This window comes from Lepidochelys kempii, chromosome 8 (genome assembly GCF_965140285.1).
Source record: "Lepidochelys kempii isolate rLepKem1 chromosome 8, rLepKem1.hap1, whole genome shotgun sequence".
Taxonomy (NCBI): domain Eukaryota; kingdom Metazoa; phylum Chordata; order Testudines; family Cheloniidae; genus Lepidochelys; species Lepidochelys kempii.
Window position 1 is genome coordinate 97,257,304 of NC_136387.1, and position 16,605 is coordinate 97,273,908.

The 16,605-nt window shown below is 41.2% G+C and overlaps 3 protein-coding genes across 17 annotated transcripts in view; 2 read left to right on the forward strand and 1 right to left on the reverse strand.

Moving 5' to 3' along the window:
• TUT4 (terminal uridylyl transferase 4) overlaps positions 1–4,404 on the forward strand; it is a 76,176-nt gene extending 71,772 nt beyond the window's left edge. For all 13 annotated transcript variants that reach the window (XM_073357688.2, XM_073357694.2, XM_073357696.2 and 10 more), the window contains one exon: positions 950–4,404. In XM_073357688.2, the coding sequence (XP_073213789.1) occupies positions 950–1,041 (92 nt within the window). In that variant the 3' untranslated portion in view covers positions 1,042–4,404. The remainder of the gene's footprint in view (positions 1–949) is intronic.
• Positions 4,405–6,849: 2,445 nt separating this feature from the next.
• Positions 6,850–12,010, reverse strand: PRPF38A (pre-mRNA processing factor 38A). Of its 2 annotated transcripts, XM_073357715.2 has the most exons (10): positions 11,765–12,009; positions 11,134–11,293; positions 10,175–10,296; positions 9,442–9,527; positions 9,172–9,282; positions 8,503–8,615; positions 8,313–8,339; positions 8,137–8,234; positions 7,710–7,758; positions 6,850–7,366 (listed from the first exon to the last, which is right to left on the reverse strand). In XM_073357715.2, exons 1-10 carry the CDS (start codon positions 11,892–11,894, stop codon positions 7,324–7,326), a joined length of 939 nt encoding a protein of 312 aa, XP_073213816.1. In that variant the 5' UTR covers positions 11,895–12,009; the 3' UTR covers positions 6,850–7,323. The 2 variants fall into 2 exon arrangements, with proteins under 2 accessions (XP_073213816.1, XP_073213815.1); XM_073357714.2 differs by having other exon boundaries at positions 6,850–7,758; positions 11,765–12,010.
• Positions 12,011–12,102: 92 nt separating this feature from the next.
• The window catches only part of ORC1 (origin recognition complex subunit 1), a 35,145-nt gene continuing 30,642 nt past the window's right edge, over positions 12,103–16,605 (forward strand). The window contains exons 1-2 of one of the 2 annotated variants that reach the window (XM_073357704.1): positions 12,103–12,250; positions 15,609–15,884. In XM_073357704.1, coding sequence (XP_073213805.1) covers positions 15,796–15,884 — 89 coding nt within the window. In that variant the 5' untranslated portion in view covers positions 12,103–12,250; positions 15,609–15,795. The remainder of the gene's footprint in view (positions 12,251–15,608; positions 15,885–16,605) is intronic. The other variant, XM_073357705.1, reaches the window with a different exon arrangement.

Sequence of the window (16,605 nt, forward strand, 5' to 3'; positions counted from 1 at the left end):
CACTTCATCCTCACATAGTAGATCAATTGAAGTCTATGTTGGGATCTTTTTAAATGAGACTTTAAAATCCAAGATCCTATGTTCACTGCATGAGCACAAACATTCTATGGCACTTTCTGAAAGCATAGGGGTTTGCACTGCTTTCCTTGACCAGAATACCCCCTACTCCTTCCTGCCATCCATCCTTCTCTCCTGACTGTTGCCCCCAACAATAGAGCCACTTATATTTCAGTAGGGGTAAACCAATTCCTGTGTGTTATGCTCCATACCTGCAACTGTGTTACCCATGAATATTCCTCACTCACTATTGCTTGTGTTCCATACATCAATTTCAGGGACTACTTGCGTGAGTAAAGGTTAAGGGAATAGGCCCTTAAGGCCTAATCTTCAGCATGATGAGCACTCTCAACTTTTAGTGACTTCTGTGTAATCCTGCAGGGTTGGGCTCTTAGTTGATAAAGGACCTGATCTAAATCCCATTGAAGTCAGTGGAAAGTTGTCCTTTGACTCCCGTAGGAGTTGAATCAGGCCCAAAATTTGAAGGTGCCAGGATACTATGATGATGGACAATCTTATATAATATTAGAGAGAATCCTTAGGGTGAAAGTTCCAGTATGTAAGTCCAGTTATTTCCTTCACTTGCATCTATTGAATGAGTGAGGCCAACATTTCCATCTCTTCTGAAATTGCCCTGTTTTATCTCCTACTGTAACTTAAATGCATTCGGATAAACTAATGTGCAAATAAAAGTGTATCGATGACTCTGTGGGATATTCAGAGACTGGGTTAAAATAGTGCTGCCTTACAGATAGAGATTCCAGTTGTGCTGGTATCCAACGTACCGGTCAAGTAGATGCTTTTATTTATAAATATCTAATATATTGAATATAGCCAAGCACTTTTAAGTACATCTATTTTGCTAAAATAATTGTAATTCATTTTCTTTTAGCTGGTCCACTGATGCAGAATAACCAGCGGTTCTCGCTTCTGTCTCAAGGACTCCCACACTTGAATATGAATTACATTCAGCAGAAAAAATAAATGTAATGGGAGGGGGGGAAAAATCAGGTTCTGATTTAAAATCTTAATGCAACATCTTTAGATACAAGATTATTTAAGACTGTTTTTAAACTGTATCATTTGTATATAGATATGATCTATAGTTTTTACTAGTATCACAAAATTGAGTGATACAAATTTCATCTATTTTATTACCCTATTTTTAAGGGCAATTGTGTTTTGTTTTATCTTGGTAAACTGTAAAGAGAGAATTTTTAAAATTAAGTTCTTTATTTTCTATTAGCTGTATTCATACTTTGGTTGCTTCAGACTTTATATATATTGTTCTAAAAATAAAATTAGAAAGGGATTTCATGTGTTTTAAAAAAATTGTCACTTCTATTCTTTACAGAACTATGTAGTGCCAAAAATTTTTTTAAAAGAGAAAATAAAACAAAAGTGCAAAACCAGGGTTTAAGGTTTTTCCATACTTGTATATTGGAATGTGTTTGGTCCATATTTGGGTAATTAATATAACAAATAAAATATAGTTCCAGCTTAAAATCTTTTTGAAAGAAGGGATCTGAAAGCTGTAAGTGGCTTGGAAACCTGGGTCAGATATATTCAGAACCAAAATGTACCTGATCACTTCAAGTGTTTCTAAAATCATTACCATCACCATATACTATTACTGTATTTTACTGATCACACATTTTTCCTCTAAATGTACTCAGTATATATGGAGGAAGAGAGTGTACATCTGCTTCCACATTCACAAGCTTTAAATCCAATTATGTGCAAGTACTCAACAGGAATCAAGCTGTGCTGTGACACAGGGCCTCAGTCAAGGGGGAGAGGAACCGGTCATTAAGGTGATCCTTCAATAAATTGCATCTTGCGTGCTTACTGTGCATCATATACTCTGTAAGTTGATAGAGGCTTTAACCTGCAGGGATATATTCTGTCTTGACTTTTTAGAATTCATGCCTTTCAAAGAGGGAGGTGATTTCTTGTTGCTAATTTTTAGTCTTTCGTTTGACTTCCTTAGGACAATCTGACCCAAACCGCTGATTTGATAGCATAGCCAGTTTGTTGTGTAACAGTCTTAAAACTCCATTCTGAATTTACCTAGCTCTGTCAACTATTGTCTGACTTTATCTAATATGTTAAAAGCTGGTTGTGCTATTGCTTGCAGTCCTGAGCGTCTAGTCCCTGTGCTTGTATCTTACGTCTTTAGCATGCCATGGGCTGAAGGTTGTTTTCCAGATTATAGTAGCAGATTTGGATCAATCTATGAAATCTAGAAAAATCATCACAAGATACTCTTTTTGAGTGGAAAAAATTCCTTCCAAAGAGATTATTGTTCCCTACATGACCAACAACTGCACTAATTCTGCCCTTGGCCTTGAGAAAGCTTTGGGATGTGGAACTCACTAGTCTCCCAAAGAGCCATAGTTTCATATCATTAAAAATATTGACGGAATGATTGAGAGATGTAGTAGACATTCTTTTAAAAATTAGCTCCCTTTGAGTGTGTTGACCATGAGGTATCACTGATGTGGTGCCAGGCCCCAACTGGCACAGGTGGTGTAGTGCTTGACAGGATATCTTTTCTCTGAGTTGAGCATGGAGTATGAAGAGCTCTCTTTTGTGTGAAAGTTCAGTTGTTATCTGCTCCTTTTTAGGGTTGGTCACTAATCCAGTTGGAAGGAGGATGAAAAGATGGTTCCCTCACCATTTTGTATATAGCACTGAAGGCACGAGTGAGTCACAGACAATATGACCTGTCTACACACATCTATAACAAGAGATAGCAAAGGGATAGGGCATGAGATGAAAAGGGTGACTGTCATGAGAGGTGCTTAATGTTATGTATGTATGCTGTTAGTTTGTCTTTGGATTTGTAACAAATTCAGTATTAGGATGTGTGGACCGATTTAGAATAAAGGCTCAGTTCACTGATGATGCTCAAACTCTCCATCTTTGTATCTGACTAGGAATGGGGCCTAGGTGAGGGATAAATGCCTGAAATTCCATTTGGACAAGACAAGAGTTGATCATAGTAAGCATGGGGAATCCTCCAGAGGACACTTGTTTCTATTTGTTAATAGGGGATGCAATCCAATGTGGCCTTCTGGATCCCCAACTGCTTTTAGACAAAGTAGCGTTTTCCATCTGCATTTGGTGAGTAACCTTGCCACAGTTATTGATGTATTTGTTGTCTTCATCATCGATTATGGCCACATGTTCTACTTGTGGCTGCAACTGAAGACAATATGGAAACTTCAGCTAGTGCAAAACATTGCTGCTCAATTTGCTGGTGGTGGCGGATTCAAACAAGGAGCAGCCTGCCAGCATACTTGTCTACTGTGGCTTTCAGTTTGCTTCTGATTCCAATGCAAGATGTTGATTTGGACTGTCAGTCTCTTTCTGGCTATTCTTTAGACTCCCTCTTGCCAACACTTGAGATTTGCTTGGGCTAACAGGTTCTAGATTTAAATGACAGGATGCTCAGTAAGGGGCCTCAGATTCTGGAATTCACTTGCCACTGGTCCAACAAAGCCTGTATTTGTGGACCTCGGGGTACATTTTTAAGTCCCATCTATTGCACAGTCTTTTGCCCAAGATGATTTAGACATTTTTCTATATAGGGATCTTTTGGGTAACCCTAGCGCACCTCCTTGAATCAATTGGTTAGTGTCAGTTGATGTGTTAATTTTATAGCCATGTTTATTTGTAAGAGCATATAACACTTTTAAAATGATGAAAATTGCATATCCTTCCTCTGAATTTTTGTTTTTAAGGTAGTCTAAGCTAATGTTTCAGCTCTTGCCCCCTTGGCTTTGGAACAACATGCTTGTTCAGCTTTTTAGTTGCTAACCTCTTATTAAAGATAAACAGAAATGGTGACAGTACAGTTGTTCTCATTCAGATTTATTAAACAGGTATGGGCTTAGTCACTCCCCTCTTCCTGCTGATAGTTAATGAGGCAGATGCTGCTAGGAACACAGAAATTTCCCCCAGTGGATCATACTAGGAGTCCACCTATTTCAATATCAGTATTTCAACAGTGGCTAGTACCAGATGCTTCAGAAAAAGGTGCCCGAATCTCTGTAAGACTGTTATGGAATAACCCTGCCTTCGTGGAAGTTTCTTCCTCCTTCTGTTAGTGACAGGCTTATGCCCTGAAACATAAGCATCTTTAAAAAAAAAATCCTCTCTAACAATGGGTATTCTCATTAATCATATAAAACCCTTTTGAACTCTGCTAAGCTCTTAGACTTTGACACTTTATTGCACTGGTTGTTTAAAAAAATCCTTTCAGTTTAAAATGCATTGCTGTTTAGTTTCATTGGATAAACCCTTCTTCTTGTAAAACTAGACAATAAACAACATTTGATTTACCAGGCCTCGTCTTTTCAATTTCAGTTAACAGAGGAATATTTTTATGGCCCTTTATATGATGACTGACTTCTGTTTTATCTCCTCCTATATCGTTTTTAAGACGGTGACCAAACCTGAACTCAGCATTCCTCGTGAAGATGCTCTACTGATTTAGATGGCATATTCTCATCTTTCAGTCCTTCATACATCAACATTTTGTTTGTGTTTGAACACTGCTGTGCGTTGAGTAGTAACTACCTCCCTGGTTACTCATGTAAGGCTCAGTGCTCTGTAAAGTCACCCCTAAAGCCTTTTTATTTTTTAAGAGTTGCTAAAGTGTTTTTAAGCAGAATAGGCTCTGCTCTCCAGTCACTGATTTTAATGAGTGCATATTTATTAGCAGCTCAGCCACTTCATTCAGCACTTGAGTGACCGGTCCTAGTGATTTGTTGCTATTTAATTTATCAGCCTGTTTCAGTACTACTTTATTCTTCAGTCTCTGCTGATACCTTGATTACTGCAATTTCTACAGTGTCTTTATTAATATAGTTAGTAACTTGAACTATTTAAGACACACCTGGAAAGAACACCGAGTCACTTGGAGAACTCTGGTTAGGGTTGCTGCGATTCTACACTGAAGAATTTGACTTCAAAGAATATGTGATCAGCATTCGGCAGAAGAAACTACTAACCACCTTTGAGAAACAGTGGACATCCAAATGCATTGCCATTGAAGGTACCTTTTGTTGAATTTCTGTTCTGTTATGCAACAAAACCATGAATACGTGCTTGGGGATCTGATCTCCCATTGATGCACAGGATCTTTACATGGGGAACTTCCATTAATGATGATGAGACTTTGGTTTGCAAATCCTACAGCATACGTAGATGGGACAATAGACCCCTAACTTTTAATATTTCTTCTGTACATAATTCACATCTATTGCAATCAATTGATACACCCATTGCAATCAATAACCTCTCTCCACTGTCATCTGCAATGTAAAGAAATCTCATCTGTAATGAGCCTGATCCTTGACTGCACATGTAATGTGATAGTCTCCCTCCTCATGTCCTACCTTTTGTTATACATAAAGAATAACTTTTCATGGAATTTGTTGATTTCTTACCAGCCATAGTTCAATTTTTATTTACTTCATTTATTGTGGATTTCACTGTTGCAAAAGGTACCTGCTTTGGTTTGAGTGACCTCTGCTGTTCAATGAAACATACTTATCTACACTTGATAAGTTTAACCTGTGTCCTCACTGCTGTGTGTGTGGGTTACTAGTCCAAGCAAAAGTCTCATGCAGGCATTAGCCTATAGCCCCAAGTGAGCCAACTAACTTGAGTTGAAAACACCACCAAACTCAGCTGACACGTTTTTGTGTGTGGAGGGGAGAATTAGAGACAAAACCCAGGCTTAACTGCAATTAAGACACAGCTTAAGTGGTCAAGGGGGTCAGCCCATCCTGTTTTGTGCAGTTCTGGCTTACGTGGTTGATGCAATTGCTTCAGATTCTATGCTTTTTGTTAACTGCTATAAGCTTCATGGTTATGAACAAACCTTCCAAATATAACACTAGAAACTGATGCAGTGTTTTCTCCCTGAGTCTGCACAAGGACAGTCTGAAACAATGGCTCTAACAGTAAATGCACCCACAACCCCTCAATTTCATTAGGTGTTAATTCTTAAGCAGAGGGCTCATAATATAACTATTAGCTACTTAATTACAGCTAATTTTAGTGCAGAGAGATGGGAAGAAAGTGTAAAAGGAAAAACACACACAGAGGAAGAATAAAGGATGGATCATGCAGTGAAGCCTTTCCTCCCAGTGATGCTGAATGTGACAGTCATGTACCAAATAAATGACAATTAAGACTTCAGTTACTATTCACAAACCTCAAGTTGTTCTACTCAAAACTTTGTGCCACTCAGATCATCAGTAGGAGAAAGGACTGTATACTCCTACAACTATACACTTGAAACTGTTTCTCTAAACTTTGATCCAAATGATATGAACAGTTTATGCACATAACTGTAGTCAATTACTACATTAGACTGAGTTGCCCATTTGAGCTAACGCTTGCCCAATTTCCTGAGTTGGAAGCTAGTATTAGAAGTGTACTAGCTGTTTATATGCTTGATTTATTTAACATGTTACGATAAAAATGGTTTAAGTATAAAAAAAGCAATGCGATTTGTTAGGCTAGAACACTGAGGGGTTTTTAATAACTAGAATTTCTTAGTAAATAAGAGTTGAGGGTTGCAACTCTGAGCTCTGCGTGCTGTAGCCACTTTGACTCCACCTGCCTGTTAAATGTGTATTCAGTGTTGAATGGTTACTGATATACTTTGCTTATAACACATACAGACCTACTATCACCAAAAATGTAACATACAAACAAGTAGCATTGCTACACATTGATAGTTTGTCTCATGAAGGAGATTTACCAAATAGCTGATTAATCCTATAACAAATATTTATAGAAATGTTTTCAATACATTTGGCAGTGTTTGTGTAAATGAATACAAACAAAGTAATATGGGAACAGCAAGTGGCCTTTAGGAACAAGAGCATTTAATAACAATTTTAAAAAATGTACAAAGTATTTTAAACAACTTGATCTTGCTCTTATATTTTACACTGGCTTTCAAGAAAGCCATTTAAAAACAACAACCATCCTCCCACTAAGAAATGCTTTCTACTAGAAGGATAAACGAATAGTGTACATTAAAAGTTTCCCTGCCTTTAAAAAAAAAAAAAAAAAAAGCTCTTTTACAAGAAGGGGATAAACGGGTGGTTGGAAGGAAGATTTTAAAAAAAATCTGACTGCCAAAGCAGCCAGTACATATCCTGCTGTTCCATAATGTAAATAGGTCACTATCTACAAACATTATAGTTCAAGGTCCCTAAACTGCCTAGTGGATTTAGTCCATTATTCATTCCCTCGCCGACTCTTCTTATGGCTTTTCTTAGATCTGAAACAGCAACAAAATTACTTATGTCGTGTGTTAAAGATAATCTGAGACAACAGAAATTGTACATTGTTTTATGCAGGACAAACAACGTTACTATCATTCCAGTACTGGCACTGAGGATGCATCACTCCATGCTTAATAGAGAAAGCTGCCCCACAAGCTGTCTTGGCTTTAAAAGACCAATGATAGGAGAAAGGTGATATGAGAAGTCAGTACCCCCAAAAGTGGTGTGAAAAATCTCAAAAGTTCAGGTTCATTGTAAAGAAAGAAGCCCCTGTATTTGTTTGGAGGGACACTTTCACATAAAGGGACATCTTTAAGAAATAAGACAGCTAGCCTATACCTTTCAGGTGACTTAGAATGGCTTCTGTGTCGGTGGCTACGATGATGCCCTGTTGAGATAAAAGGTAAATTACTTGTGTGGTAATCATGAGCAGAACAATTACATGTTTAATTCTCCGTTTCCATTAACGCAGTCTGTGTCAATACCCTATGTAAAATGTCAAAAAATAGCTGAACACTTGTCCTCAGTGGGCAGTTAACTTTAAAATTTCTTCATAGATACTGAGTTAGTGGTAGAGCTATTTGAAAAATAAACAAACTTACATTGCAATCTCACATATTAAACCAGTTTGCAAAGTGTAACTATACAACTTGAGCCATTTAATAAGCTAAACATATTTACTAGCTGACAGCAGGAACTAGATTTTTCCACCACCAGGTACATTTCTGACACGCTTGCCATAAGTCACTAATAAGCACTAGAGTACCTGGAGATTTAGATCTTGATCTGTGGCGCCTCTCCCTGGACCTGCTCCGGTGTCGCCTTGGGCTTTTGCTGCGATGTCTCTCCCGACGTGGGGAGGGGCTAGTAGGAAGAAGACTGTTAGACAACTGAATTTTAAACAATTTTTATAATGCAGTTTTAAAGCAATAACTCTCCTACCTTCTCCTCTTTGGAGATCTGCTTCGCCTGTGAATTAAAAAGGAAAAAATAGAGTGGATGGATTTTTCAGAACTTTGGTGAAGCATTCACACAACTCACTAACAGTTTTAATTCTTTGCAAACATCACCAGATAAATATTATTTTGGGTGAAACTGTTTATAACAAAAAAAGATGGTTTAAATACATCACCTTCTTGGAGACCTGCTTCGACTCCTCCTGTATCGCAGAGCTGGAGATCTGCGGGGTTTATCTAGGTCTCTGTAGCCTCTTCTGCGATGATCAGGGGAAGGTGCCCTCTCCAGCTGAAAGCATTGCAAAAATATACAATTTTGTAAGAATCCCCTGACCTTCATATTAGTTATGAACCAGGATGACCAAGCAACCATTCAAAGATCAGTAGCTTCTACTCAAACGAAGTACTTTAAATAAAATGAAACTGCCTGGCTTTGATGATTGTGTGGTATACACATACATTGAAATTAAGGCAACCCCTATCTTGCTTCTCTCTTACCCTCCAAAAAACTATATCAAAATGGACAAACTAAAAAAATCTGACCATCATAAGCTGATAATTTTTTATAGGAATCCATTTAAATAGGAAAGAGTAGATTCAAGTTAGTAGAGTTCAGCAAAGAATAATCCTGAATAGAGTATTTTGCTGCTATTTTATGACCAAGAAAATTTCCATTGGCATGGTACATGAAGATTTCTTCTCCACTCATGTGAGGACTACAGGTAAAGGTCAGGCCTCCCCACTTCAGTTAGAATCATCTGAGAGCAGTTTACTGCATAAGAGATTTCAGCACCAAAAGTAAATATCTCTTTAAAATAACAGAAACTGTGGGCTAATTCACAAACCTTCTCATCTTCCTCCTCCTCCTCCTCACTGGACTCTACATCATCCATATCTTCTTCTAAAGCACTAACCCGAGTCTCTAGTTGTTCCGCTTCTTCCAGAACATAACGTTTCTAAAAGAAACACCAAGTTTTCATCTTATATAATCCAAATACGAACATACAGTACATCAAAATCAGACTAACTTTGCACTTGACAGGCCCTTAAGCTGGTAATTTAGAAAGCTCCTAATGTGCTATCATTAACAAGGCATTGATTACCAGCCTACATACCTGCAGTCGAGGCAAAATGATATCACACACACGTTCACTGTGAAGGAGTTCATCAATAAACTCATCCACATGCATCAGCTCAAATTCTGGAAGAAAAATAATTAGTATTTAGAGCAGTCACCTTTACCCTAAAAGAAAAGGAGTACTTGTGGCACCTTAGAGACTAACCAATTTATTTGAGCATGAGCTTTCGTGAGCTACAGCTCCTCCTTTTCTTTTTGCAAAGACAGACTAACACGGCTGTTACTCTGAAACCTTTACCCTAGTTACTCGCATTTAACATTTGTGAGTCATTCCATGCAAAGTGCTGAATAAAACTAATCCTCAAAGTTCCAAGGGCTGGGAAGATTATTAAAACTATTTTATAGATAAGGAGATCATGGCAGAGCTAAAATTCCAAAGTTCCAATTCTGTGCTCTGGTCATACCTCTCTTCCCTTGTCTACTGAAAATCAATTCCATGTTACAAACAAACAAGTTGAAGACACGTACACAGAATCAAGGCAGCTGATTTAATACTGCCTAGGCAATGTAGCATGTCTAGGATCAGTGAATGAACAGCAGTAATCAGTGAATAAATACAAAAGCAATATACCAGAGAGATACTCTTCCCCCACATACTTTAGCCTATGTTGATAAAGTATACAATTAGCATTGCAGACGTCTAGATTCCTGATAAAAGGCAGTCTATGCTGCAGTACCTAACGCTGGTTACATAAGCAATTCATACATACCCCCATTTCTGTTTTGACTTTTTATTTTTCTGTAGTCATTGTACAGTGGTTCAAGGTACTTGTAGCAGTCAATGGCAGTGCCAGTCAATCTCATATACAATGCACCAAGCATTCTGACATATCTGGAACACAAAATGTCACATAGTAGTTTACAAATCTGATCATTCTGCACAGATAATCTAAAACTCTACATTTTTCTCAGAGGCAGACTGATTTAGTACAATAAACACAATATGGGAGACTGCTCAATTTTTCTCATTTAGTATCCAGTCCCACAAGCCCCTACGTGGATTTTGCACATGCAGGGACTGCATTATCAGTCTCGCAGCTGAAGAAAATGCTAGACCAGTGATACTCAGACTGAGTCTTAAATGCCTCTCCTGTGGCTCTTTGCAGCACATGATATTAAAACATTGTTTTAAGTATTAACCAATTCCATGATATGATAAGATAATACTTGGGTCAGTCATTTTACTGTGAGAATATATAAATTAAATATTTCCTGTCATACTGTTTAAATATGAATATATATACTGTAGTAAATGAAACAATGACTTCACACTACTGTGGCTCTTTTAGGTAATGCTGATCACTAATTTGGCTCCTGAAACACTGAGGTCTGAATATCACTATGCTAGAGGAAACAGGTGAATCTGATCACCTTAAACACAAGTGAGTGTAATGGTAGAAAGGAGAAATGGTGTCACTGAGATGAGTAGTTGTAACAGGGAAATTTGCATGGTGTGGAGCACATTTTTGGAGAGCAGGCATGGAGAAATGCATGATTTGTCCAGAGGACTCTACTATGAACAATGCATGGGAGAAAGACTATTAACTGGCTTCCTACTGCTGCCAAGCCTGGCACTCCAAGCCACTTTATCTATATTACCCATTCTTTTCCTGTTTGCTTTCAGTTTGTGTCTCTGATATGACAGCTAAAGAAAACAACATCTGCTTACTTGAAATCCTCATTCTTTATAAACTCAACAATGATGTCCTTTTCAGGCTGGATCTGCAGCATTTTCAGGGTCAAGCAGAGGAATGGTGTAGGCTTGATGTTTCCACCATAAACGCCACCAACATATCTCAGTTCCATGGCTTTATCCACCACCAGCTCAGCTAGAGTAGGGGGTTACGAAAGGAATTACAGGCTTTAAACTAGAGCTAAGCACGTTGTCAGCTCTTAACGAATATCATCACCCCTTCTAGAGCCCTAGCGGGGCTCGGGGCAGAGCACAGGAGGGGGATTTGGCCGACTCACGCTGCCCGGGGCGGGGGTGGGGAACAGGCCTCTGGGTCCTCACCAGAGCAGGCGGGGGGGTGAGAGGACTCAGTGCCCGGGCTGGTAAGCGCCAGGAAGGATTCTGCCAGCCTGGGTCACCGCCTGCGCCCACATCAGGGGCCCAACAGGCCGACCCCGCGCAAGAGCCCCCTCCAGCGCTTGGGCTCGGGGATGCGGATGGGGCCGACGACACCCCGCCAGCCTCCCCCCGAAACCCCAGCACCGGGCAGGCTGGGGCGCCGCCGCCTCTACCCTGGCCCTTCCAGCCCCGCTTCCTCCCCCGGCCCGGCCCGGCCCGGCCCCCCTACCAGTGAGGCCGAAACACTCCTCCTTCCAGTACTTGGACTCATAGATGCGGGTGCGGATGATCTTCTCCACCAGGTACTGCGGGTTGGTGCCGTGGATGCTGTGCGCGTCCTTCACCGTCCGGTTCGCCATGGCCGGACCGAGAGGAAAAAGGAACGAACGGACTTGAACACCAAGGCGCTCACATTCTTCCGCTTCCGGGGAGCACGACTCCGCTTCCGCCGAGATCCCTCGCTTCACTTCCGGGTCTGTCTCGCGGCGCGGGGGAGGGGAGGAGTTTGTCTTGTCGCCGCTCGCCGGCTGCCATCTTAGCTTCGGGCAACCCGCCCGCTACGGGCTTCATTGCGCCCGGAACCAAGATGGCGGCAGGGCGCGCTTGCTCGCTCCCGCGCGCGGGGGGTGGGCGGAGCTTGCAGCTGGGTTTGGCGCGAAATTCTATCCTGTGACTCGGTCATCGCGAGCCACCGAGCCGGCCTGGGGCTGAGCAGGTGAGGAGCGGGGGATGCTGCGCGGGGTCCCCCGTTGTAGGAAGGCTCGCGGGGAGAGCCCCGGGAGCGGCCGGAGCAGGCCCGGCTTGTTGACCTCTCTCCGCGGTGGCGGTTGGTAGAAACCCCGTGGAGCGCTGCTCCTGCTTCCTCCTTCCCTTTGTTTCCCTCAGCTATAGGGTCCCTAGGGAGCCTCTGCCTGGGGGTCTCAGTGGTGGGGGGCAATGGCCCAGGCAGGTCCCCACCCCAGTCTGACACCTCCTTGGTTCCTTGGCTTAGAAAACAGCAGCTGTGACTTTGGCCTTGTCTACACGTGGCGTTACTCTAGAATTATTGTGCTTTAAATTCACGCCCACCCTTAATCCGGATTAATTTTCCAGTGCGGACAAATCCTTACTTGTTGGAATTTTGCCTAGCATTCGCTCGGGGCTTGTCTAGGCAAGCGTTTAGATCTAACCTGCTGCGCCCTAAGTGTCCATGTGGAGCGTGCTGCTGTGCTGCAAAAGTTCCCTGGTGCATTTTAATCGACTCCAGTTTCAAAGCAGGGCAGATGAAAGCGCATTAAGGAACTGATCTCCATGTGGACACTTAGGGCATAGTTGCCTAGATTTACGCCACAGTTTGCTGCAAACTAAGGCCACGTCTACACTATGGGCACTACAGTGGTACGCAGCGTCAGGGTTTAAATTCTCAGAGATTATTTCCTGGAGCCTCTCACACCTCCACCTCCCCCCCCCACACACACACACACAGATTCGGGGCTGCAGGGGCAGGGATCTCATGGCTTTAGCCTCGCCCGGGAGGTGGAGTGGGGGGTGCATCTGGCCTTCTGCTGTGGGTTTGAAAATATTTACCGGAACTCCTCCTCCCCCCCCATAGGGCTAAAGCCCCAAGACCCCGTCCCACACAGCTGAATTTAAGCCTTGTACTGCCCTATAGCGCCATAGAGTTTCCACTCAGTGAAGGAAGGGTTTTTTCCATTACTATAAGTAGTCCACCTCCCCAAATGGCAATAGCTAGTTGATGGAAGCGTTCTTTCATGATCTAGCTGCTACGCTGGGGGATAGGTTGGCATAGCTACAACACTGGGGTGTGAATTCTTCATGCTTCTGAGAAACGTAGCTATATAGATATAAATTTTAAGTGTAGACAAGGCCTAAATTTTCATGTAGACAAGCCTCAAGTCTAACCGAGGCTGGAGCCCTGCCTGGTGCTTTTTCGTGTCTTGCATAAATCTGACATCTCGAAATCTTAGGTCGACCTAGCTACCTTGTTCAGGGCTGTGAAAAATTTCACGCCTGATGCAAAGTAATTAGGTTGATCTAACCCCCACTGAAAACTCCAGTATGGTGACTGAAGTATTATTCTGTTGACCTAGCCCCTGTCTCTCAAGGTGGTGGATTTACTACAACCACAGGAAAAAAAAACCTTCTGTTGCTGTAGTATGTTTCTATGCTACAGTGGTGTAGCTGCAGCACTTAAATTGTAGCTATACCCTAAATAACCTGGGGAAGATGGTTATGGGTCACAGACCTTGGGTGTAAATAAAACCTTTAAGTGCACCATGCTGTCAGGGTTCTGTGAATAGTGTATTTCAGAAAAAAAATACTTTAAAAATCTTCTTGTGTTTGAAAAGATTTTACTGGTACTTTAGTCTGCATGAGTGCAGCAAATTGTGGGATCTGGACCAAAACCAGCCTTTTTTGAACAGAAGACTTTAAATATATCAATTTCTGGTGGTTGGTGGACCCACACCATCAATTTCTGCAGAGTTTGAAGGGATGAGTCTGAAAATGTTTTATCTTCTATTGTTACAGTAATCTTAAGTGTTGTTTGTAACAGACTAGAGAAAAAATTCTTTTCAGGGCTCTGGGTATATCTCAGCATATCAATTCTTTGCCATTGCAGGAGTCTTGGGCACTGGTACACCTCAGTCTCTTCTGTTTTTTGCATGTGGCACACAATAGTTCAGTCTCCTGAGGGTTATAATACTGTAGTTTAATCCTGGTTATTGGATTCAATACATGGGTAAATGTGTGGGGTTTAGTGGCCACGAGATGATCAGATGGTCCCTTCTGGCCTGGCAGCTCTTTTTGTATAAATTTCAGTTTCCTCTTGTGTTTGTGTGGGTCTTTGACACAGTAACAGAAAGAAAAACATTTCAAATGGGCCCATTGTCCTAGATGCTATACAGAGATAGATCCCAGACAGGAAGAGCTCACAATCTAATGTGGTTGTAAAAAGCATAAATCGTGGTGGTACTCAGGCCATTGTAATACCTTAAACTATTTTAAACTCTTTTGAAATTGACTAGATTTATGTTTGTCCTCTTTGCTACTGTCAAGGACTATGCCCAACAACAAGTGCATAAATAATAATCATGTGATTTTTCTACTGCTCTTGGGGAAAAAGCTGAGCCATCAGCAGAAACAGGCATTGGAGTTATTTGTGGGGGAGGAAGATATAGAAAAGGGAGTTTGGGAGGACTAGATGGTCCTTATCTCACGGCACGGCCTGCTTGCATCAGTCAGGAGGATCTTGGTGAGAGACAGAAGAAGGACCTTCAATCCTGGCAGTGACTTTGGAGAGCGGTGAAAAGACAAACACGTATATCTCATTTCCAGCAGCTACAAGGGTGCTTCATATTTATCAGATCACTGTTAGCCAGCTGCTGATATGAAAAATAGAGGCCCCAGTGCAGGGTCCAAGGACAGTCTGCTATTAAAAATCTCTGCATCCTCTCTCTTTCCAGTACCAGAGAGGCTGAGTTTTCTCAGTAGGGCATTGCTGGTTGGGGGGAAAGGAGAGTTTTTCCCACCTTCATGTGCTACTGTTGGGTACAGAAATGACTATTACTGGTTCTGAACCTTGAACCAGTATAATCAGAGGGGAGAAATCACACATTAGGATTTGTTTGAGTGGCTCAGAGGTTTTGAATGTTAGAAGTGGTCCTGGTGGAGATGTGTTAGTGAAGAGGGTGCAAGTTGGGCATTCTCAGGTACAGTTATCACGTGGTTCTACAATTTTACCACAGGGGTACTGAGCCCTACTACATAAAATACTGGTCTGTAAAAATAAATATTTGGCATTTTCAGATTGCCTTTCACTGGAATGCTCAGAGTGCTTTATAAAATGTTAAGGACAAAATGTTCAAACTTAGGGCCTAATGTTAGGCACCCTAATAAGAGGCTTGATTTTTTTCAAAGGTGCTAAGCACTCTGTCCCATGGAAATCACTGGAAGCTCAGCACTTTTTAAAATCGGACTTCTTTATCTAGGTGCTTAACTTTAGTGACCCAGTTTAAATATTTTTTTCTAATTCTCTTAACACCTCTGAAATATGTAATAATTTCAATTGACAGCTGGAGAAGCTTGGGCATGGAGAGGTCCAGTGACTTGCCCAAGATAACTCAGTGAATCAGTGGCAGAGCAAGGAATTAAGAATCCAGGAATACTGACTCCAGTTTGTTGCTTTGGTCATTAGACAACACTACTTGCATTCACCAGCAAAATTAATTTGATACGTTCTAAAATCTCGCCGCAGAAATCATGAATACAAGACAGCAATGCAAGCGCATCTACTCATGGGTTGGAAGAGCAAAGAGCTCAGACCAGCAACTGAAGACCTTTCAATATAGGTAAATAATATTTATTTTAGGCTGAGACAGAGACTCCTAAAGAAACATGCCATTTTTTTTAGGGAGTAATCATGGACAAAAGTGCTGTAGTAACAACTAACTGTATTACTAGCACTTGTGTCAGGTATATGTAACAGGGTTGGAATAAGCATAAGCAATATCTTATGAAAACCGTCATCTCAAATAAGGCTCAGTGCTATTGCCTTGTATGATATTGTAAACATCAAACAAGACTGGCCACAAAGCTCTTGCATTGTAAATTAGACATCTTGGCAACTGGATAAGGTATTCAACACTCCAACCTAAACAGTTTATATATATGCTCTGTGCTGTTGTATTTTCTGCATCTACTGGTGGAGGTAAGTGACTCTTGTGGTGTGGGCTTGAGTTTGTAAAGCACTTTGTATTCTTTGGGATAAAAGGGATTATAAAAATGTAAGTCTGTGACTCTTGGGAAAAAAAAAGGGGGGGGGGGATGGGATGAGGGCAGGGGCTTGTTTCTGATAATTCCTTGGTAGTATCACTGATGTAACTCCATGGCTTGCATGAAAGCTAGCTAGCTGTCCGGTTACTCATGGATTCTGACCTACCTACATTAGTTGCTGTTGTGGGTGAAAAGAATTGAAACATTTGAGGAGGAGACATATGCATGGACTTTGCAAGGAGATCTGGCAAGAGGGCAAGAACAAGATCCAAATCTGACTGACTGACAACCTGATAG